This window comes from Scyliorhinus canicula, chromosome 7 (genome assembly GCF_902713615.1).
Source record: "Scyliorhinus canicula chromosome 7, sScyCan1.1, whole genome shotgun sequence".
Lineage (NCBI taxonomy): Eukaryota > Metazoa > Chordata > Chondrichthyes > Carcharhiniformes > Scyliorhinidae > Scyliorhinus > Scyliorhinus canicula.
This window is the reverse complement of record NC_052152.1, coordinates 66,744,854-66,769,057: the sequence shown is the minus strand read 5'-3', so window position 1 is coordinate 66,769,057 and position 24,204 is coordinate 66,744,854. Positions and strand designations below refer to the sequence as shown.

Below are 24,204 nucleotides of genomic sequence, written 5' to 3'. Positions count from 1 at the left end.
CACCCCACTCTGCCGGGAAACCCGCAGGCGGGGGCATGCTGCTGGCAGGTAAAGTGAATTGCAATGACCGGAGAATTCCAATGATAGTTTGCCTTTCTTGTCGGTTTCTGTTAGTTGCTGTTCTTTGTTCTTCCCTTTTTCGAAGTTGATTTATTTTTACGTGGTAGCTGGAGAATGGGGAAAGGAAGAAATTCCAGAAGCTATATTTTAATGCCGTGGGTTGGGGAGGAATTAGGCCAGAAGATGCAATGAATTAGTTGACAGGGAACACACGTTAAGGCTAATGGTGCAGGCTTGGTGGATGGCGAGCAGAGGCAATTAATGGGCCTGAGACTGTAGTTTTGGTTGGCAGCGAGGGAAGGAGACTGTGCTGGAGCTTGGCAGTTGGAGCAGGTATGGAAGGAATTGCTGGAACATTCACAGTGCTGCCTAGCTTAAAGACACACATGTCAGAAACCTGGTGCGATATACTGTGTATAAATTGGAAACCTAAACCTCACCAGAAGTGATAAAGAGTGCGATACGATCTTGTAAACACAAGAAGTTAAGAATATGCTTGGCATTCTGTATGTAAGAAATAGATACAAACTTAGCACTGATCTTTAAGAATTTGCACATAGTATCATCAAATGTTTTCTTCAAGATGATGATGTCCCATTCATCCATCGACCTCTGGGTTATAGGCCCAGCACGCTTCCGCTGCGCCACTCTGCTCCCATGATGTACCATTCATGAGGAGTCAGTCTTTAAAGCTGTGAGCCTTAACCAACTTCAGTTGATTTCCAATATTTATGTAATGGAGCCTTACACCTAACATCTTGAGTTAATTTTACTATGAGATACAATTTTCCATCTGTTCATTGATAAAACTGAGCATCACAAAGTCCTTAAGCAGACAATCTTCCCTCTCACCTCCTCTGTCTTGTAGCAACAATATAATTATGGTACAAGTGGGACACACTAGAGGCAGATATAAATGCCCAAGACTGCTTATTCATCAAGCATGGTGGGAAATCAGCAACAGCAAAATTGTATCCCAGTACAATTAATAATCTTCTAGCCCGGTATTTCCATCGCTCCTCAATTCTATCATGGCAGGAGATAGATAATTATTCAATGGGAATAAAGGTGGGCGTGGCAGCAATAGGCACAAATTGGAACAATTCACTCACCTAGTGATGCTAATACATAAGACTACATGTATGCTAAACAGCAAAAGCAGCAAACTGTAGACAGCTAACTAGTTTCACAATCAGATCAGCACAAAGCACTGTCATCCTAACGTATCTAGTCAAGCATGCTGAGGGACCACAAATTGGCTAACAAAAAGAGGAAGCTTCGCCATTAATGTTGTTCAGCCTATTATTTGAATGCTTGAGACAAGTTTAAAGCATTCGTAAGTATCTTCAGCAAAAACTGTTTAGTGGATAATGTTGCTTGGCCTCTCCCCAAGTCTGCCATTACAGATGCCAACATATAGTTAATGTTGTTTACTCCACATGAGAATCTGCTAAGCGACTTAGTGCAGTAAAGGGCATGGGCACTGACAACACCTTGGCCATGTGATGCAGAGTTGTAAGTGAGAGTAGCTACTTCCTTAACCAAAGTGCTAAAGTACAGCTCTGACGCTGGCATTGAACTGATTTGCTCTTGCAGTAACCTAGCAAGGACCCAATAGGCTGAATGGCCTCCTTCTATAGTGTAACCATTCTGTGATTTTATCTATTTTGACAATGTGTAAGGTCGCCCAAGTTTGTTCTATTCACAAAGAAAACAGGATAAATCTAATCTGGGTTATTGCCACCTTCCTTCTTCCAAGTGAAAACGGAGTAATTCATAGTGCTGTCATGTGACAGCTGCCTCCAGCAGAACCACATTGCTCCAGCCCTCACCACATCCTTCATTCCGACATGGCACAGGAGCTGAATGCCAGAGGAGAGGTAAGAATAGTTGCCCTTGACATTGACCGAGCATGGCACTGAAGCAAACTAACAAATCTGAAGTCAGTCTATGGGTTGAATGGAAGACTCTTTAATGGTTAGAGTATAGCAGGTGCAAAGAAAGACGGCTGTAGTTGTCAGAGGACAGCAATCACAGCCCTAGCGCATCATTAAAGAAGTTCACAGGAAAGCATCCTTTTCTCACCCATCTTTAGTTGCTTAATTTCTACTTTCCCTCCAATTAGTTGTCAAAGGTTTAGTTGGTAGCTCCATTCATAACTCCTCCAATAATGAAACTGCCTGTCTAGACTTGGGTTAACAACTGGCAGGCAACATTTATTCCACACAAGTGTCAGGCAAAGACCATATTAAACAGGAGAAAGCCTAGCCACCTCCACTTGACTTATATGTGCATCACCATTGCCATGTTCCCCCACTGTCAACATCTTCAGGAATGACATTGACCAGAAGCTTATCTAGATCAGTCATGATGAGAGCAAAGATTGATTACCCTGCGATAAATAACTCCTAATCCATCAAAGCCTATCCTCAATTTAGAAGGCTTAAATCAGGCGTGCGATAGGATATTCACCGGTTGCCTAATTGGATGCAGAAGTAACAACAGCAAAAAGCTCAAGACCTTTCAGGAAAGCAAAGCTTTACTGGACTCGATAACCAAAAACAAAAGGTGACGACCAGAGAAGTGGGGAGAGTGACTACAGTATGCATCATCTACAGGAGGCTACTTTGATTATGATTCCTGTGGCTCCAGAAGAAGTGACTTTTGACAGTAAAATTAATCAACAACTTGCTATTGGTTACCAACCACCGGAGTTTCAGAGGAGTAGGTTGAAATACTGTCTTTTTTTGAGGTGACCAATTAAGGTTGTGCTTACCAGATGTTAGGCCGCTAGTCTGAATATTCAAGGTTAATTAGTTAATCAAGGATATTGGCTGTGATGGTTCTTCTCACAAACTAGGATACGTAAAGACTCATTCAGATGCGGTGGCCTTTACAACTTGGAAGTGTACGGCCCAGCGGCCCAACACATTGGTGTTGACAAGACAAATAGATATCCAGGGCTAATGCATAAAATGGGTATCGTGTCCTTTGCGTATTCAGATAAGGACCTTAAAGGGACTGCTTCAGAGTGCATCCAACAAGGTACATATTTAAAATATATTTACCTAAATGTGGAGCCAGGAGGATGAGAACTCCTAACAACAGCTATGAGCCACCCCCCTTTCCTTGACCATGACTCGCTCCACTCCAAATCCCTGTACTGTACACCAAGGACATTTTGCTTTCTTGTTTGTTAAATATATTTTTCTGTTTATTTACGGCCGATGTCGGACGGAACATTTATTTATTTGCTTGCCAGTGGTGAGATTTGTAGGAATTATATATTTCAGTAAGCAGAATAGTGATTCTGGGTGTCTTATTCTGCCTTGGGGCCTGACTATATTTACCTAGATATTGTGCAAATAATGACATATTCTGGTTCCCAGTAGATGTTAGTTCTCCATATAAGAGTTATCATTGAAACTAAATCAAAATATTGGTCTGCAACTTCCAAGGGTGTCATATTGTAGGGGATTACCCCAAAGATGTGCTGGGGAATGCCCATAAGTGCAAACACCCGTGGGTAATTTCCCTGCACTGGGAACCATGTGGAAATGTTTAAACCCCAAACATTGAATGGTTCTAATTGTTACACCACCAGTAACCAGCCCCCACCTTACACACACACATGTTTCCCCCGGCCCCCCAGGGATGTCCATAACCATCCAGGGAAGGAGGGAGGTAAGGAAGGATGCACTTCTCAAGGGCATTTATAGATGGGCAACACATGCTAGTCTTGCCACATCCCACAACAAAATAACATAAGAAAAACAAACGTTTGAATAAATAGCCACGGTTAGTGCTATGGCCTCCAGTTGGTACATACCAGTATATTGTGACATTAACCATTGCACTACTGGCAGAAACACACTGGAATCCTGGAACAATCCCTTCAAACAGCAAGAGGTAAGTTGGCGAAAGAACCATCTTTCAGCTGCATTTACTTGAGCTATATGCAACTAGCTTCAGGCTACCTTAAAGCACAACTTTGCCACTTAGCCCATGTTGTCTGTGCTGGATTTCAAAGGACCAATTTGCTTAGTGCTGCTCCCCCTGCTTTTTCCCTGTCACACTCCAAATTTTTGCTTTTCAAATAATGATTCAATTCCCTTTTGAAAACCTCAGTTGACCCTGCCTCCATCACATTCTTAGACAGTAGTTTCCAGATCCTAACCACTCGCTGCTTGGAAATGTTTTTCCTCTTGTAGCCATTGTTTCTTTTGCCAATTACGTTAAATCTGTATCGCTGGTTCTGAATCTTCCGACCAATGGGAACAGTTCCTCCCTTTCTATTCTGTCCAGACCACTTATAATTTTGAAAACCTATATCAAATCTCCTCGACCTTCTCTTCAAGGAGAACAGTTCCAACTACTCCAACCTTTCTATTTAACTGAAGTTCCTCATTCCTGGAACCATTCTCATGATTCCTTTCTGCATCCGTTCGAATGCCTTCACATCCCTCCTAAAGTATGGTGCCCAGAGCTGGGTTCAATACTCCAGTTGAGACTAGACCAGTGTTTCATACAGGTTAAAGATAACTTCCTTGTTTTTATATTCTATGCCTCTGTTGACAAAGCCCAGGAAGCCAGATGCTTTATTAACTGCACAGTCAGCCTATCGTGCCACATTCAAAGACCTATGCATATTTACCACCAGCTCCCCCTGCTCCTAACTCCCTTTAGAATATTCCCTTTCTTTTATATTGTCTCTCCATGTTCTTTCTACCAAGATGAATCACTTTATATTTCTTTTATCTGCCATATTCTACCCATTTCAGCAACCTGCTATATCCTTTTGAAGATTTACACCATCCTCCTAATGGTTAATAATTCTTCTAAGTTTTGTATGATCAATAAATTTTGAAAATATGTCCTGTGCACCAAGATCTTGGCCATTAATTTATATCAAAAAGTGCAGGGGGTCTAATACCGTTATCATTAACTTTCTTGATGCCCATTGCTCTACGCTGAAGATAGGTTATTGCGCACTGCGAGTTATCTTCCTGTGTTGCATTGTTGAGAATCAGGGGCGGGATTCTCCGACCCCCCGCCGGGTCGGAGAATCGCCGGGGGGCGGTGTGAATCCCGCCCCCGCCGGACGCTGAATTCTCCGGCGCCAGAGAATTGGCGGGAATCGCGCCACGCCGGTTGGTGGCCGCTCATAGCGACCCGCCCGGCGATTCTCCGGCCTGCGATGGGCCGAAGTCCCGCTGGTTCTATGCCGGTCCTGCCGGCGTAAATTGGACTAGGTCCCTTACCGGGGGTAGCTGGCGGCGCAAGCGGGCTCCGGGGTCCTGGGGGGGGGCGGGGCAATCTGGCCCGGGAGGGTGCATCCACGGTGGCCTGGCCCGCGATCAGGGCCCACCGATCTGTGAGCGGGCCTGTGCCGTGGGGGCACTCTTTTCCTATGCGCCGGCTGTGTAAGCCTACGTGATGGCCGGTGAGAAGGTGACTCCACCCCCTGCTCATGCGCAGGGATGACGTCAGCTGACGCTCCCGCGCATGCGCGGACCCGCGCCGGCCGGCGGAGTCCCTTCAGCCCCGGCTGGCACGGCACCAAAGGCCTTCCACACAGGCCGGCGGGGCGCAAACCACTCCAGCATTGGCCTAGCCCCTGAAGGTGCAGAGGATTCCACACCTTTGGGTTGGCCTGACACTGGAGTGGTTCAGGCCACTTCGTCCCGCCGGCACCCCCTTCCCGCGCCGGGTACGGGAGAATCCCGTCCCAGATGTTTCACTCTCCCATTGACACCAATGCTAAACATCACATGCATACTCAAGGGACAATTAAGCTGCATTTAGGAAGTGACACAATTGTCTCACTGCAATCCACCATGGAAGCTCACTACAGTTTCCACTCGCTACCACACTTAGAAACCTTTATGGAAAATCGCACACCAGGGGCGGAATTCTCCCCTACCCGGCGGGGCGGGGGGTACCTGCGTAGTGGAGTGGCGCCAACCACTCCGGCGTCGGGCCTCCCCACAGGTGCGGAATTCTCCGCACCTTTAGGGGCCAAGCCCTCACATTGAAGGGCTAGGCCCGCGCCAGAGTGGTTGGCGCCACGCCGACTGGTGCCAAATCCGGCGCCAATGGCGTTTGACACCCGCCGGCCGGTGTCGGGGCTGGCCGAAAGGCCTTCGCCGGTTCGCCCATGCGCCGGTGCGTCAGCTGCCGCTGACGTCACCACCGGCGCATGCACGGTAGGGAGGTTCTCTTCTGCCTCCGCCATGGTGGAGGCCGTGGCGGCAGCGGAAGAAAAAGAATGCCCCCACGGCACTGGCCCAGATCGCAGGCCTGGCCACCGTGGGGGCACCCCCCGGGGTCCGATCACCCCGCGCCCCCCCGGGGCCCGCTTGCGCCGCCGATCCCGCCGCCACCAGAGGTGGTTCAAACCACAGTGGCGGGAGAGGCCTCTCAGCGGCGGGACTTCGGCCCATCGCGGGTCGGAGAATCGCCACAGGGGGCTCGCCGATCAGCGGGGTGTGATTCCCGCCCCCGCCAATTCTCGGGTGACAGAGAATTCCGGCCACGGCGGGGGCTGGATTTTCGCCGGTCCCGGGCGATTCGCCGACCCTGCGATGGGTCGGAGAATTTCGCCCCTTATGTGAGGAACAGGAGCAGGGCACTTGAGAGGCTTTGATATTTTCAAAGATCAGAGTTAAATGAGGAAGGTTAAATTTGTTGTGGAAATTCTAAAAACGATGTGAAGACAGCCATATCTTACTGCTTTTGCATAGATGTTGTTTTCTACAATGGTGATTTGTAATTTCCCCATCATCACTGCTATCATCTTTCTTTGCCATGGCTTGACTATAATATTTGTTCTCTATGCTTTGTGGGGGAATTTCTGCATAATTAGACACTTTAGAACATCCTCCTTTGGTTGTTCGAGAATGTTGTTCTCCATAACTTTTCCAATTCTCCTGGAATGGTCCATACCCAAAAGATCAGTTTTCTTTCTCTTTGGTGCTTATTGATCTAGTTTTGCTTTCCACCAGTTTTTGATAGTGGTATGTTAAATTACATTGTTTTCATTTATGATCAGCATTAATGCTTGTTTCTTCTTTACCTGTTTGTTAATTCCTTTTTTGTTTTCATCATGATTAACTACAATCTCACCTAGCTGCGAGCAATTCTGCAGTTTGACGGTGCAACAAATCTAAATTAATGTTCGTTCAGACCATTCATTCGGAATGCTTCTGCTCTTTCAACTTTGTAGTTCACCTTGGTTTCACATACATAATTGCCCAGAATATGGTGGAATGGCAACAATAGATTTTGCTGTTTTGTGCCATAACCTACCCATTGCAAATTTACTTTAAAAAGTTGCTTGAACATGCCAGATTGAGCCTGTTTGCGACCCAGGGACCCCACAAAAGGTTCAGTCAATGGCAAACCCCATCTGCACTGACTTTAATTTCCATTGTCGATTCTCTAGTACCAAAGACCAATTCCATGCCAATGTTTTTGGATTTCATGGAGACAAAATTGCCACAATCTTGTTCCCCACACTCTCTTCACCATGCCACCCTGAACCATCCCCAATAAAGCAGTTGGTGAAACAGCAGCACGGCTGACAAAAGAAAATTTATTTAAAAATGTGTTTTATTTGTGATACTTCTCAAAGAAATTTCTATCACTTTATGTAATTTAAACACATAAGCATAAGCAAGCAGCTCTCTTTATCTTACAGGCTGCTAAACAAGTTGAAAAACTGCACCAGCTAATGTCTTTGAAAATGGCTAACATTTGTTGTCTTTTCTTGTTAAATATTTTGTAGGGGAGAAGCCACATCAGTGCAGCATTTGTTGGCGATCTTTCTCGCTGAAGGATTATCTGATTAAACACATGGTGACACACACTGGTGTGAGAGCCTATCAGTGTAGTATCTGCAACAAGAGATTCACCCAAAAGAGTTCCCTCAACGTTCACATGCGGCTTCACCGTGGTGAAAAATCCTATGAGTGCTACGTCTGCAAAAAGAAGTTCTCCCACAAGACCCTGCTGGAGAGGCACATGGCACTCCATGGCACTGGCTGCTCTGAGGTGACTACATATGTCTGCTCTGTCTGCCCAGCCAAGTTCGACCAAATCGAACAGTTCAACGACCATATGAGAATACACGTTTCTGATGGTTAAGGAACTATTCTAAGAACAAATTTGGAATTAATTTAAGAAATAGAACAGAAATTTTTAAAACAAAAAGCGCTGGCACATTATTACCAGCGGCAAGATGTTCAAGAATTCTTCAGGATGGTGGCCTTAATGCCTGTTATTGTGTGTGCTCCACTGGCTGGATGACCACCACAGGCCTCAAGATTTTTTCCTCTCATTCAGCTCTCGTTTATTGCTAGCGTGTTGAACACTACAAAGGCCTACTATCTCTACAGATCTAATCCAGTGTTGCATTATCTAAGGTGGAAATTTTCTTTGAGATCATTACACAGCATGAAGTCCAATAAACTGTGGTATGCAACATCTTTTGAAGTACAATACTTGGTATGTATTGACATTTCTGTGTTAAGATGGTCACAAAATTTGCCTTTTACTGAAAATGACTTTGTATGTATAGTGGTTGTGATGACACTGGCAGATATTTATTATTTACCTGCTGTGGACAGGTCACTTACACAGAGGGGTTTCATTTTGAAAATTAAAAGGTTTAATATATAATGCAGCATCCATGCAACTGCAGTTAGGTACAAGAATTTATTTCTCAAATGTGCAAACAACTCTTTGTTATTGAAAATGAGGAAAAGCGCAGTGAGTTTTTTCTAATTGCAGATGGTTTCGATAAAAGTTTACTACATGGATGTGCATTTTTTTTACAACAGTATTTGAGCAGAGGTGAGGCTTTTTGGAACTTTTGCGTACACTGCCACTAATATTCAGAAGACTGTTAAGGTTGTAAGATCTCTTCCAGACAGATGAGCTGAATTGAAGGAATTTTTTTCCCCCCACAATGTGTGGTTGATAACATTCAAATTAGCATATAATCAATGTGGTCTGTTTGACATGCTGTCATTTTGATTGCTGCTCCTTTTTTTGTCTTTTATTTTATCTTCAGATTGTCAATGATGATTATTCCAATCAATACTACAATATTTTGATTAATTTTCTGTTGCCATGGACATAATTAGAGTTTCATGGTGCACCTATTGCAGTGCCCCAAATCAGACAGTCAGTCATTATAATGAATATGAAGTTGAGAACAGCTTCAGTTGTGCACTATGAATAAAGTTTGAGAGCAGAGGGTCTTGATCTGTGCAATTACATATTTCCTCAGATGTCGTGTTCAAATCTCTTGTCCTTAATTAATTGTTTTACAAATTGAACAGCTGCAGAGGAATGAGGCAATGCAAGGGTTTTGTGTTTTTTTATGTATCTTTGTAAATCGATACAAATACTTGAAATTTTTCATATGCGCACAATTTTAGCTGGAAGTAAACATTATACTGCATATATTAGCTTTAAATCATTACCATATGAATGGCAATTTATTGAGCCCATCAACTAAGATGAGTATAACACGAAAGTGCTTCTAAGCTTGATTCGTTCTTTTTAAATAATGTAGTTGACCAGGTCTAAAACATATCACACTGATAGATATATAGCTTTTTGTTTCCTTTAGAATATTTTAGGATTAAATACTTAAAGCAACTTATCTATCTGACTACAAATTTATCTATAGGCAAGCATGATTTTTATAGTCTTTTTACATTGTACATTTTCTATTAACCGTTCTACTAGTTTAATGCCAGTGTATTGGACTGGTCTTTATTGCATCAGTATTATCTGCAGGTTCTGATCTGTTGGTACTTACTGGACTACTTCTATATCCACATGATGAAAAAAGTATATTATCATATGCTCTTGTATCATAACCCATTCACACTGAAACACCATACTACTCTTTATATAGTCCTATATTGCATTTGATATATGTAGTACACCTTTTTAATAACTGTTGAAGCACTCAGCTAGTTTAGTCATCGGTAATCTCAATTTAATATACAGATACACCTAAATATTTCCACACTTTTCTACTACATAAAACTTCCTCCATTTGTTCATTTAATTTTCAGATTTGGTAATGAATAATGACAACCTCTCATTTAATCTGTCATCTCCCAAGATGCACTTTATCTAATTTTACATTTTGTTGCATTTTTCATTTTCTTTGCCCTCCTTTACCTTTATTTCCACCAATATAAATTATTTTCACGCACCCAAAAGAAAGTTCACCATTAATCCACTTTGTTTAAATCCTTTGTTCTGTTGATTTGTTTTGAATTTTTCTTTGCCCATGAGTAATGGCAATCTTGGAAAGTAAACTAGCTTGTAGTGGTAGAGAGTTGTTAAATCTGACCGTGCAAATGAACTAAATTAAATTACAGGACTGTTACTAAATAATGGATGGTGCATCCTAGATTAGTGACTCCCTCTACTCATGTCAGTTTAGTTCCTTCTTATTATAAGGTTTACTGTTCCTCCAAGTCAGTTTCACCAATGATGTTACAAACAATTAAAATAATCAACAGGCTCTTTAGCTAATCATATAGGAAATATACATAATACTGATGACTACAATCCCTTTCTAATATCCTAGTTTGAGCCATGCCCATACAAAAGTAGTACAGACCTTTGTTTTTTTCTGTGATTGGCATTTTTTAAAACTACTTCAACTTTAAACATTTTAGCCATCTAATACAGTGACTATTTCATTAAATATAATACATGTTTCATTAGATTATGGATAAATCATGGCAACATATCTTGTGATTATGAATATTCTATTAATTGTCAGTTTGCTGTAGTATGTTTTTATATGCTGTTTCCTTTTAAAATGAGTGCTGACATCAAGCTTGAATAATTGTTACCTGAAAAAATTAGAAACAGCTTGGTCAGCATTTCACATTTTGAAAATCTTTCTGCCGATGTCATAATTCACTTTCAGTATTTTGACTGACTGATGATTGAACTCTACAAAAATGTGGCAACAGTTTTAGTTAACCTTTTAGAGGCCAGCGAGTCTTATAAGAAGTCCTGTTGGCTTAACATTATGGAGTACAGATTTAGATATTGAGATTTTAAGGTGCAAATATGGAAGGAATGGTAATTGGCTTTACACTAGGCATTGGCCGTGGAAGCCTCTTAAATGATATACGGCTGTTTTACTGGAATAGTGTCCTGTGGAAGGAATATTTAACCAAGCTTAACTTTGCGATGCAATATTTGTTTATACAATAGTACACATTTACATTTTATTACAGAATAGATCTGCGTTGCAATATTTAATGCAATCACTTTGAATCACTTGCTTATCACCAGCCTGCTGCATTCACAGTGACTATTGGTTTCCGTAGTATTTGTCCTTTTTATTCGGTGAGCCCATCGGTCAGACATAGGAATGTGTACTAACAAGACAGTATTAGATTACTGAAGTTCAATAGTTCAGAAATTGTGAAACGTAGAGATTAGTCTTCTGTATGCACAACCCACTGTGTATGTACAGCACACTCCAAAATACCTCCTTATATTTTTGGAGGCTTATAATTCTAAACCTTGGAGGCAATGATTAGAAGTATAAAAACGAACATGCATTTTAATAAGCGTGTCCAATTATTCATCCTTATTCCTGATGTAGTTTCTCGTATGATTTAATTACATATTTGGTACCATCAGTCCATTTTATGATTGAAGTTATATTTTCTCTCTCCAGTTTTGAATTGTACTTATAACTTTGCATTGTTGGTTTAGCTCACTGGGATAAATCGCTGGCTTTTAAAGCAGACCAAGCAGGCCAGCAGCACGGTTCGATACCAGGCGCCGGAATGTGGCGACTAAGGGCTTTTCACAGTAACTTAATTGAAGCCTACTCGTGACAATAAGCGATTTTCATTTCATTTCATTTCATTTACTCCAGAAACTAACCTGAACTTGTGTGGAATCACATGATTCAGAATTTTGGCTGGTTTATCACATTTGAAACCGACTGAACAATTTTTAGTGACTTTATATGGCCTATGTCAAGGACAATGTGGATCAGTGCCTTTAAATAACATATCATATCAGAACACAGATATTAAACTAATAAATGTGAACAATCTTATAAAACCCCATTTAGTACAGGAAAATAGTTGGCATTTTTTGAAGGTGGTGATAGATCTAGGTATTTTTAAAGAAGACATATGAGGGGGCTTGTGGCAACAGTGTTCTTTACACCCAGTGATGTTTTTGGATTCTCGGTGAAAATATCTGAGAAAACATCAAATAAAACCTGAGCATCTTCCTTTTCAAATAGAGGCGTGGGGGGAAGGGGAGTAAATAAAAGTTAGTTAACAGATGCACCCCCATGGTTTTAAGAAAGGTACTTCCAAATGTTGCCCTGGACTCCTATTAGTCCTCAGTCTGAGTTTTTGACATCTAAAATTTCCAGTAGTAACTATTTTAAACATCATGTTGATTGATTAAGATTCAACTTAAAGTTAAAGACACCATTCCTATTGAAAAATATGGGTTTGTGTCATATTAAATTACTGAAAATTATCTGTGACAGTTTTTACTATTGCAACTTTAATTATGCGCACTTTGTGTCATAATTACAAACCAAAGAATAATTTACAGTACAAGTTGTAAACCTTAAAAATTAGGATATGTGAAATATATCCCCCACCCCAATATTAAAGAAGAAAAAAATGAACTCTGCTTCCCAGGGGTTATTATTTGACAAGGATGGTCTCATTGCTAGTTGTAAACTTTCATTGCTTAATGCAACTTAAAAATATAGTTCATTAATGTAGTGTAAGCAGTTTGTAAATTTTTCATTTCTAATATTGAGTATTATACTGATACTCTATGTCATTCCATCTCCCTCCTTCCCAAGAAATTAAGAATACTGTACCGGTATAGATTGTGTACAGAATAGAATGTAATACACTCAGATAAGATCACAAATTTGTGACGTGCGACATGTTTTGTAGCCTGATGCACCTTTCTGGGCAACAATAAACTTCCCACATCTTCTCTCATGGAGAATCAACCCCTTGACCCTGTTTGTCCTATGGCTGATTCCCTTGATCAGTTGTTGCGACTGTTGAGTATGCTCACAGATCAATAGGTGGAAAATTAATGGTGTTCAGAGTCTGATTTTCTGACACTTTAAATTAGTGGATATATAATCAGGCACTGTGGTTCTGCAATTTCCAAACTAATGCTAACTGTGAGCGCCATTCCACACTGGGGAATGAGCTATCGGGGTAATCAGCCCTTCTGCCCTTTCCCTGCCACAAACTATGACTATATTGAGTAGAATTGGTAGTCCGTACCCTGACTCTGAACGCTGGGTCAACAACTTGAAGCACTCGCAATGCTTTCAAGCACAGTGGTTAGCATGGTTGCTTCACAGCGCCAGGGACTGAGGTTCGATACATGGCTTGGGTCACTGTCTGTGCGGAGTCTGCACGTTCTCCCCGTGTCTGCATGGGTTTCCTCCAGGCGCTCCGATTTCCTACCACAGGTCCCGAAAAACGTGTTTGTTGAGTGAATTGCACATGCTGGATTCTCTCTCAGTGCACCCAAACAGGCGCCGAAGTGTGGCGACTAGGGGATTTTCACAGTAACTTAATTGCAGTGTTACTGTAAGCTGACTTGTGACACTAATAAAGATTATTATTATAAAATACTGCCCCAATTCCAAATTAGATAATTTGTTTAACATGGAATTCCTCTATCAAGCAATTGCCTAGATTAGCAAACCATTTACAGAAATTACTGTACAGCAGCTTAATAGACACAAGATATTACATGCGCTTTCTACTATTTAAAAAAATGTAAGTTATAGTACAACTCATGCCCATGTGGTTAATTGAACCAGTAAAATCACAAAACAGAAACACTGCACTTCATAATGCATTGATGGTATTTTATATTTTTTCCTCATGACATCACATGTAGTTTGTACAAAAATATTTAAACTTGTAAAACTGTAAAGGCCTTTATTCCTGGAAGGATGCTACCTTAACATGTGAATGTTCCATCTGTGTTAGATATATCAATACAGAGTAGTGACAACATCGCTCAGAAAGAAATGTAACATTACATCATTCATCGATTAATAAATTTATCAGGGTAATTATGGGAATTTAACAGCATAGCACAGGGCTAAATCTCTGGCTTTTAAAGCAGACCAAGGCAGGCCAGCAGCACGGTTCAATTCTTGTACTAGCCTCCCCGAACAGGTGCCAGAATGTGGCGACTAGGGGCTTTTCACAATAACTTAATTTGAAGCCTACTTGTGACAATAAGCAATTTTCATTTCATTTTCATTTCTTTTCAATTGCTGTGTTTGCCATTAACTCAACTATGTACTCATTATATTCAGTCTGCTGTCATCCAAGAAAGACAGCAGTGCTATTATTGAAGGAAAAGTGATAATGTCCTCAAGTCATATATAGCTTAAAAAATCAGTGAAAGAACAAACAAAGAAAGATGTATGTAATTGAAGGTTTTAAAAAAAACTGCTCGTTTTCAGCTCTGAATGAGATGAAAGAACTAAACACTGAGCTCTTGAAAATGGTCAACACTATGTGTGCTCTTACAGTCCAACGGTTTTGCAATAACTCTAAAAACAAATGTAGGATAATTCATCATTAGTAGATCTGGTTGTGATAGTTACGGATATCAGTTTCCCCTCTAAAATTAGGATGCGCCCATTTTCTTGTTTAATAATTAATGTGGCGATTGAGCAATAATATTTCAACTAAACAATATCTTATTTTTTTAAATTAGTTTTATTGTGAATATTTTGTGCCGATCTAGCAAGTGAGCAAACAGCTAAACTGTTTTGTTCAGTATTTGGCTATTCTAATATAGGATGAGATGAAAATGCAGACAGGATCTGTTGCTGCCTTGGAATGGAAAAGTGATACTTTAATATATCTTTTGAGATTATAAAGCATATTTAAGCGAGAATTAAAATTATTTTACAGTATTGTGTTAACCTCCATTATTCAAGAGTGTGCTTGGCAATAAAAAAGCACCCATACTGATCATAGATGTTGGAGCTTGGGGAATTTCAACAAATTAAGCAAATTACCATTAAACCCCCTACTCTCAAAGGTTATGTCAACAATGAAAATTCATACCTGTTTTCCTGGATTTTAAAAATTTTAAATTTTAAAGTCTGAATATTGAAAAAATAAGTTTTAGATATGTTGGGGATAGAATTGACATGTTCCCATATATGCTGGAACAAAATGTGTGCATTGTGATTATATAGTGACCAATTAATCTACATAAGTACCAGTCACATGATCTAATTTTTTGCCTCATTTGGCTTGCAATTGTATCACTTAGCAGGTTATATTAACATCTTTAATTCTATTTTGGATTACACATGAACAGGGATAATTGTACGGATAAAAAGGCCTGTACAGCATTACTTTTTTTTTCAAGAACTAGTAAAACTGCCTCTGTTTGATGCTGAACAACAAGTGGGTTGTACATAGAAGATTAAAGAGATGAAGGTGTGCAGTCAGGCTGTGCCAGTGGAATAGTCCATTGATACTGAATTTAATCAACTAGCCACCTTTTTTCTTACCGTGTAAATAGAAGATATGGGTCAGTGTAAAAACAACTTTGATAAAGATCCAATACTTTGTATTTTAAGGGTTTTTTTTGTTTAACCTGTACACCTACATGGTTGTGCATTCTTTCAGCTTTTAAATCATATTTCCGTTATGATTCTTTGCTTCATTTAAAACTTGTTAGTATAATTTCCTAGGGTACCGTTCTTTTCTATGGAGCAGGAAACAAAGATTTTTGTAACCTTTTTACTATTATACGTAAAACTACAGTTTGAATTGAAATTTTAACCATTTTTCTTTCGTTCAAAACTAACGTCATGAATTAATTTCAGAATTGGATTACAAAGATTTGTACTAAGTAAATTCACCGGTCTCTATGTCTCCGTTTTAGCCCAGAACTACAGTATATCCTTTTAAGTAAAACCTAATATCTGAAACCTTAGTGGCTTGAAAAACATGAAGCATTACCAGGTTGTCAGCAGTGTTACAACTTGTTATTGTTTTATAAACTCATGTGACTTCAAGCTTTGTACCATTAAAAAAAGGCATATAAAACCCAGTCAGCATCAGCAGTAGTACACTCCGGTTGTATTTCACAATTCTAAACTTTGAGTTGCAAAATTAATAATGATCCTACTCTCTGGATGCCAATGTAAGATTTTAAAAGTGTCCAAGTGGTAATACACTATTTTGTTGCTGTCTCGTAAAGTCAGCACAACCCTAGTGTGCAAGTTAATGGTGATGTTATGCACTGAGATAACTGCACTGCATGTAAGGTTTCCACTACTGACCAGAATTCACACTCAAATATTTGCACACGTAAGGGCTAAAAAAATAATTTTTTTTCTTGTGGGGGAGGGGGGGGTTATTGCATTTGAATAGTACCAAACCAGTGTTAGTATCACATCCAGTTAATGCTCAAAGTAGTCACCTAAAGTAAAATTGAACCCACAGGTGGGAACACTAGTACGGGATACTAGCCGGTAACACTCAATTTGATATGACACTAATTCAGCACTTTGCTTTCCCTGTAAATGAACACTAACCCAAAAACTTAAATCGGTTAACATTTGTGACAAATCTACTGAACTGTTATGCCTTGACATCTGCATTTTTGGTTTTATTGTTTCTGGCAATTAGATTTTAAAAATAAAATTTTAGGGAAAAAAATAAAAAATATATATTTCTACCTAAATTCAGCTACATTATTAAGACTATTCCAAATCATGTTTCCTTCTTAAGTCTGTTTCGAAGGCTTTGGTACCATGAACTTATACCTGGGAAAAAAGGTTGAATGTCTTCTGTGGATAGGCTGCTAAAAATGCACATGGTTCTCCATATGCTCTTAAACGTGAAACCTTTCATTGGATTTGACTTTTGTCAAATTATTAGCCAGTGAATCAAGAATTGATGAAGTAAGCAGCATTGATGTCCATGATTGAACCTTTGGACCATTAAAGGGAGTTCCTTACTATTATGTTGTCTCTCCTGCGGAGTTATGGAACCCTTGACCCAGGACCCAAATTCACCTTCAGCATTTATTGCATTATTGGTGCAGAAGAGTTCTCCTTCATTTGGAAGGATGAGTTAATGGAGAAATTACCCTTTTTTGAATAAATTAGCTCAAAAACCTGAGGTGGGATTCTCCGTCCCGCTGCACCAGAAATCTGCGTCCCTGGGATTCTCCATCTCGGCAAATGGGGTTTCCGATGGTGGGCAATCCCACGCTGTCATGAAATCCCTGGGCTGCTAGTGCAACGGAGAATCCTGACAGCGGAGAATCCAGCCCCTGGTGTTTGACTGATGAATAGTGATTTATTGGTTTTAATGTGCTAATCATTTCTCCAGATTTCTGCAGTACCTTCCCTGCTTCAAATTTTATCTGGCCCTGTATTAAAACACCACCCAATTGCAATGGGAAGCATTGGTTCACGTTACAATTCATTTGATCTTTATTAATTTGGCCACTTCAAGGTTTTATCTCCAATTCAATAAAATAAACAATTAGGTGATAATGACTTAAAATGCAGATGTCTATTCCAGCCTTTGCCAAAATCTGATTTGTTTCAAAAGTAGAATCTGATTGCCTTAAGACACTTAAGCAACAGCCAACCGTTTTGTTGGAAGATCAGGCAGTAGCATAGTTTTCCTTAGATACAGTACATCAGATTCATACAGTTTACTGTTGCGCACCTTCTTTCTACTATATTAGCCCAACACTGTCATAATGATAATTATTTTATATTTGTTTTAATGTGACTACTGTAGACCAAAAAAACTTTAATTTCACTATTTACCCAATCATATTCCATTTAATTTATTTTACAACTCATGTTGGGAAAAGCATATCGTAACTTTAAAAGATGTCCTGAGAGCATCATAAATACAAAAGTGAAAAATTCTAAGACTGCAGTTGCAAAAATATGAAGGAAGATGAGGTTTGGTTGCTCACAGATTATTGTAGATTAGTGGGGAAAACCGTTTCTTGACCTTAATCTTACATTCTCACTCTTTTTCTTGCAGCTACTGTTTCTTTTTTTATAATCTGCTTTTTTTTATTTTTATAAGCAGTTTATCTCCATTTAAGATGAAAATTTATCACAGATTGTGTATGTCTTTTTGTTTTGTTATGGAAAGCACTGGACAAGTTTGACATCTCCTTTAATAATAGGCGATGTACAATGATTTTGATTGCTTGCTGAATGTTTTTTATTCCTAATTATAAACACTAGGATGGTTTTGCATCTTCCATATTTTATGCAAAAACATGTATGTGCCCTATACTTAAAAAAGAAGCTCTAGGTGGCATTTTCTATGTTTTGTGGAAAATAATCCTTTTGAATGGTAGGAAAATATTTTTTGTTGTGTACTATTTTATATTTTTAAAATGATACATTTATTGGTATAAGACTGTTTTGGTGAAGGAATTAAATGAAAACAAAGTCTGCCCTTAAGAATGCTGCAGTAACCTGTTTTGAAACTAATTATTGATGTGTGTTCAATTGGTTTTTGTCTGTTTATTGTTACAACAGTTTGTATTTACTGCTGTTCCTCTGATGATTAATTAGGGGTTTTTAAGGGCGTTTTTTGATTTGTCAAACACACTGGATTGTGAGTCTTTTGTAATGTGTAGGACTATTTTTGTGATACAAAAAGCAGCACTGTTTCAAGCTGACCCTTTTAACTGCCAGTGCCCTTGCATATAAAATAATAGATTGAAAACTGGGCAAAGTATTGAAAGGGACAGACTGGAGATATTTAATGCATACCTGTATGGGAAGACTAAATCTCCTTGATAGTAACATATGTTCTATTTTAGCTTTTCACAAGCTTCACCTGAGCATTAATACTGTATGAGGATTTTGCTTGATTTCCCTTGTTTGGATTGGAAAGATCTATACAAGTTAGAAATGAAATCCTTCAAAAATGATATCGCCAATCATACATGCAATTGCACACCTTAGTATTATACAGATTTATAAAACTTCTAATCTCATACTAAAATGCAGATAGTAATGCACCTAAAAACATGCATATGTAATGCCTACATTGAACAGAATGTGCCCCTTTCTGCTTGATCGTGATTGTGACATTAAACAGGTGCCTATAATTCTGTAGAAATTCTGGTCCAAGCTAATTGTTCTTCCTGAATATTCAGTATTGCACATATGCCTTTCCACTTCTATAACATATAGAACATATATAACATTAAGTCTATGTGCCTTCTGTTTTTATTTCTATTATATTGACATTTGAATGGTGAAAATCAGAATAAGAGCTTTTAAACCATTCCAAATAAAGGTTTGTCTTGTTCTAGAGCCCAGCCTTCTTCCAACAAATAGCATTCAGACTTGTGACAATATCATTATAATATAAGCACTGAATTGTAGAATTTTGTTGCATTTGCAACTTTATAAAAGAGTCTATATAAATTTAGATTCCACTGTGATTTTAATGTCCAAAGTTATAGTTTATACTTTTTCACATATTAGGAGTACACTTTTTAATAAATATAAATATTACCTTGTTTGATGATGTGATATAACAGGCTGAACCTATTTTTGTTGACAATTCTATTGAATGAATTAAAGTGCATTTTACTTCTGAATTTCTATGGTAGAACATCCTTGTTGCCTTTGGTATACACTTGCTGCTATTCATTCTGAACACTCAACACCAGTAAAAACACAGTTGTGCAAGTGTAGTAGACATACTGTATTTGGGGACTCTCTGGGCTAACAGATTTCTAAAGTTGCATCGGCATCATAAAAAATAATAATCTTAGGTCTTCATAAGTGTACCTACTCCATAGTCATTACCATATTGCTTTTCCCAACAAACACACCATGTCTGTAGAAGTCAAATAGCACAAAAGTCTATAGATGTTGTGCTGTATGCACGACTTAATTTATTTATATGTAGGTCAAAAGTACAGTAGTACAGAAAATTATAACTTTCAAATTCTTTGCACATGTTTCTACTTCACGAATTGAATATGTATCTAATCAACTTGGCCATAATTCTTTGAGACCTAAAATAAACACAGCTTTGTTTTGAATCATAGCACCTTGATTTGAAGTGTCACCCATGTGCCCTTTCAAGCCATTTTCTCATTTGCAAATGGGCTTTACAGCCAAAGCAAATGATAGAGAGTTTGTCTTAAAATGCATTTTCTGATTAAGCTCGAAAGGTGAATAGTGTACTGCTAAAGAATTCAGTAAATGTGTCAATGTATCCTCACAGCGTATCATTTGGTACTTCCCAATAATTCTATAATATCTACTCTATCAGAGAAGATCTTTGCACCAGATCAATTCTGCTTTTCAACTAAAGTAGATATGATTCAACCTGGAAAACATATATAGGAGTGCTGTTTCTTATTTTTAAAAAGGAAGATTGAAATCATTTATCTGAGAAGCATAAACATTCCTTATATGTATTCAGTACCTTGCACTTGGATTCTTAGTCCATCATTTCTCTGCCAAATAAGATAATGGATAACATTGGGAAGCCTTTATTGATCTGTATGGCCCTATTCTGTGAGCCCAGTGCTAATTAGTGCTGTCAGTTGACCCAAAAAGGTCCATTTTCTCACACTATCAGCTTTACCGGTGATGAACAGTGCTAAATTTGAGGAAAAGCTATGATTTAATTCAAAGCTGTGTACCACAGGATAGGTTTACTCTGCCAAAGTCTCCTAGGAGCATGCTTATTAAATATTTCCAGGATCAGTGCTGCTACAATGTATTAGAAATGAGACTCTTATGTCAGTACAAATTTGCAGTGGTCTGTGCTGAAGGAGATTAGTTAAACCGTGCAGTGTTCATTTCAATGTTCACTTGTCATGGTTGAGCCATCTTGGTACAACAGGTGAAAACTAGCGTTTTGGGTTTTTTCAAACAGCTGAATAAACTTGTCTTGGTGTAAGGGATCACTTTAGAAATGTTGGCTTGTTATATTTCCAAAAAATTAGATTGTGAAGCACCTTATGCTTGTTGACCAATTTTGTAGAGGTCAACAGTTTACTGTTTCTGTTCTGCACCTTACCTGTGGTACGGAACACGTACCCTAATTTTCCCTTTTATAGCATCCTGCCTTTTTTGCCTTGTGTATGAACCCTTTATATAATATTAAGGGATTTGTTAATTCGCATTAAGGGTCAAATGAGAAATTTACAAAACTACCCTGGGTATAGTGCTTAAAATAGTTTTATGGCTGTTTATTCGTCCCTCTGAATGCAAATATGTATGTTAACACAAGAGGGGGAGTTTAGCAAGTAGTAAAGGAGAATAACCTCAAATTGAAAACTAAATTTAAAAAATGTTCGCAAGAGGCTTTCACTGCAGTTAAATTTTATTTGTACTTTTGACCGTTTCTTAGTTTTAAAACAAAACTATCTTTGGCAGTGAAAGACTAGACTGAATGTTTGAAATGACGTATCAGCTTTGCAAAATGGCCTAAGACACAAAAAAATTCAAAACCAGCAAGCACTGAATTGTGGTGTTATTACTTGTGAGGTAGCTTTTTGACCTTTTCAATTGACTCTTCAGGCAACAGGCTAGCATTTTTGAGGTGATCTCCAACTTATCCCCCATTTACTATAGTACAGTATGTTGGTATAAATTCAAGTACAATTTTCAAGTGCTTTAAATCCTGCCAGATTTATTAAAGCAACAGTATCCTAACTTGCCATTTATTAGACTGTATTTCTCATGTATTACCTGTGACATGTGTATTGTTAACTAGCTGTATGCTTCATTATGTTATTGTGACATTTGAATACTGTGAAGTTTTATCTGCATACTTACTTTATACTGAAGTATTAAGCCTTAAATTTGTTCGTGTGAAAGAATAATTGACATTCTGGGGATGAAGATTTCTTTTTTTAATGTTACCAGCACTTTTTTGTAAGTTTCACTTTCCAAGTTATTGTAAAGTTCACGCTGTAGTGAAGTTTGAACATGAAGGAATAAAAACTCTAGTACTTTCCTGTACTGAAAAAGTGTATTCACTGTTCTTTTAAAACTCTGATCATTGTAATCTAATAGAAATGGTCATAAAGGTGTTTTAATAATCGTATTCAGAACTTCTTTTTACAGCTCAGAGATGATGCACATTTTGTTTAATTTCAGAATACCTTTGTGCACAGCGTCTAGGTATAAATCATACTATCTTAGAATCTAACCGTACAAAGGGAGGGCACTTGGTATGCTCTGTCTGTGCTGGCTCTTGATATCCAAAAATTCTGCAAATTAGTCCACTTCAAGCATATGTTCAATTGTCTTGTTAAAAAGTTCCCATTTATCTGATTCCACTATGATTTCAGCAGCGTGTAACTAGAAATTAGCAGCCCTCTTATGAAGAGGTTTCTCCTATTTCCCCCTCTAAGCTTCTGCAAATTATTTTAAATCTATGGTGTCCAGCCTAATTTGCCAGATGAAATGGCTAATCCCTAATTGTTTTTGCAGAGTCTCTCATAATTTTGAATATGTCTATTAGTTTCTCCTTAATCTTTTCTTCTCTAAGAGAACAATTCCAGTTTCTCCTATTCCTCCATGTAACTGAACTCGCCCGTATGGTCTGGGACATGGCAGGGCAGTGCCAGGTTGACACTGATAATTGGCGGAGCCTTGAGGGGGCGGGGAGACATGAAAGGGGGGGCAGTCGGCGACCACAAAGCGTGGTGTTGCTACTCTGGGGGAGGGAGCTGGGGTTCGTTGGTACCAGCAATTGTAGGGGGTCCTAATGCTAGCGAGAAGTGGGATGGGGGGCCTGAATGGGCACACATTGGGACGGTCCCGATGCCAGTGATCTGCCGGGCTTGCAGGCATCTTTAGGACCCGCCCTCTTAGGGCCAATGAAAATTACGTTTCCCCCCTCCCCCTCCAAAAAAAAATCACTATGTGTGGGCAGATCGCAATGGGAATCGCGTCAGAACAGCTGCCATGATTTGCACAGATTTACGCATCAGAAATGACTGTCATTTTTTGGGAGAATTCTGCGCGAGTATCCTAGACCTTCACCATTTTAGTAATTTACCCAGCTACCTTCAAAGATACTTCACTATATAACCCCAGATCCTTCTGTTCTTGCGCACCCTCAAAATAGTTCAATTTAGATTATACTACCGGCCTGACTTTGCCCTCTTGAGGTCTCTACTATGGTGCTGACTATCGAGTTCAGAAAATTCAAAGTATTATTCCCTAGTCAATGGTTCTGGGGAACACCATTGCATTCTTCTATCCAGTCAGGAAAACATCCACTCCCCACTACTTTCTCCCTCCTTTAATAAATTTTATACTCAAATTAAGATAGTCATTTTAATATGGTTGACTTCTCTTTTATAAATAAACTGGTCACAAAGTACTTCATCAAATGTATTTGACAGCCCACATATTCAACCTCCACTGCACTACCTTCATCAACCCTGTTACTTCACCAAAGCACTCAGTCGAGGTAGTCAGACATGATTTGCGTTTAACAAATAGTGTTGGCTGACCCATAATAGCCCATGCTTCTCGAAGTGAGAATTAACTCTGATCTTGACAAAAGTCTTTTGCTAGTTTTCCCACGATTGATATTAAGCTGATTGGCTTAGGTTTGCCAACTTTATCACTTTTCTTTGAACAGGACAGAATATTTGTAATCCTCTAGTCCTCTGGCATCATTCCAATGTACAAGAAGGACTGAAAGATTGTAGTTGGAGCTTTTGCTACCTCCACAGGCTAACTTCCCAAGTTTGCATCCCACTTGAAACAGATGATTTGCAAACTCAAGTGATGCCTGTCATGATATGCAAACATGCAGCTAATGAACACTTAAAATAGGACATGACCAATGAGCAGTCAGAACACTCACAGGTGGTTTCTCACGATAAAAGAGATGAGACACTCACACCCTGCCTCTTTCCACAGACCAACATCTACAGAGTGAGACAGGGTGTATCTTCAGCATCACACCCCAGCACGTGGCTTAGAGCAAGGCTGGTTCAGTTAGACTGTGTTACTACATTTAGATTAGTAGAGAGTCGAACTCATTGAGAACTGTGCTA

At 39.2% G+C, this 24,204-nt stretch overlaps 1 protein-coding gene across 9 annotated transcripts in view; it reads left to right on the top strand.

Moving 5' to 3' along the window:
* The window catches only part of LOC119969045 (zinc finger and BTB domain-containing protein 20-like), a 430,652-nt gene extending 408,497 nt beyond the window's left edge, over nucleotides 1-22,155 (top strand). For 8 of the 9 annotated variants that reach the window (XM_038802209.1, XM_038802210.1, XM_038802213.1 and 5 more), the window contains one exon: nucleotides 7,847-22,155. In XM_038802209.1, the coding sequence (XP_038658137.1) occupies nucleotides 7,847-8,205 (359 nt within the window). In that variant the 3' untranslated portion in view covers nucleotides 8,206-22,155. The remainder of the gene's footprint in view (nucleotides 1-7,846) is intronic. The other variant, XR_005461285.1, reaches the window with a different exon arrangement.
* The last annotated feature ends 2,049 nt before the right edge of the window (nucleotides 22,156-24,204 follow it).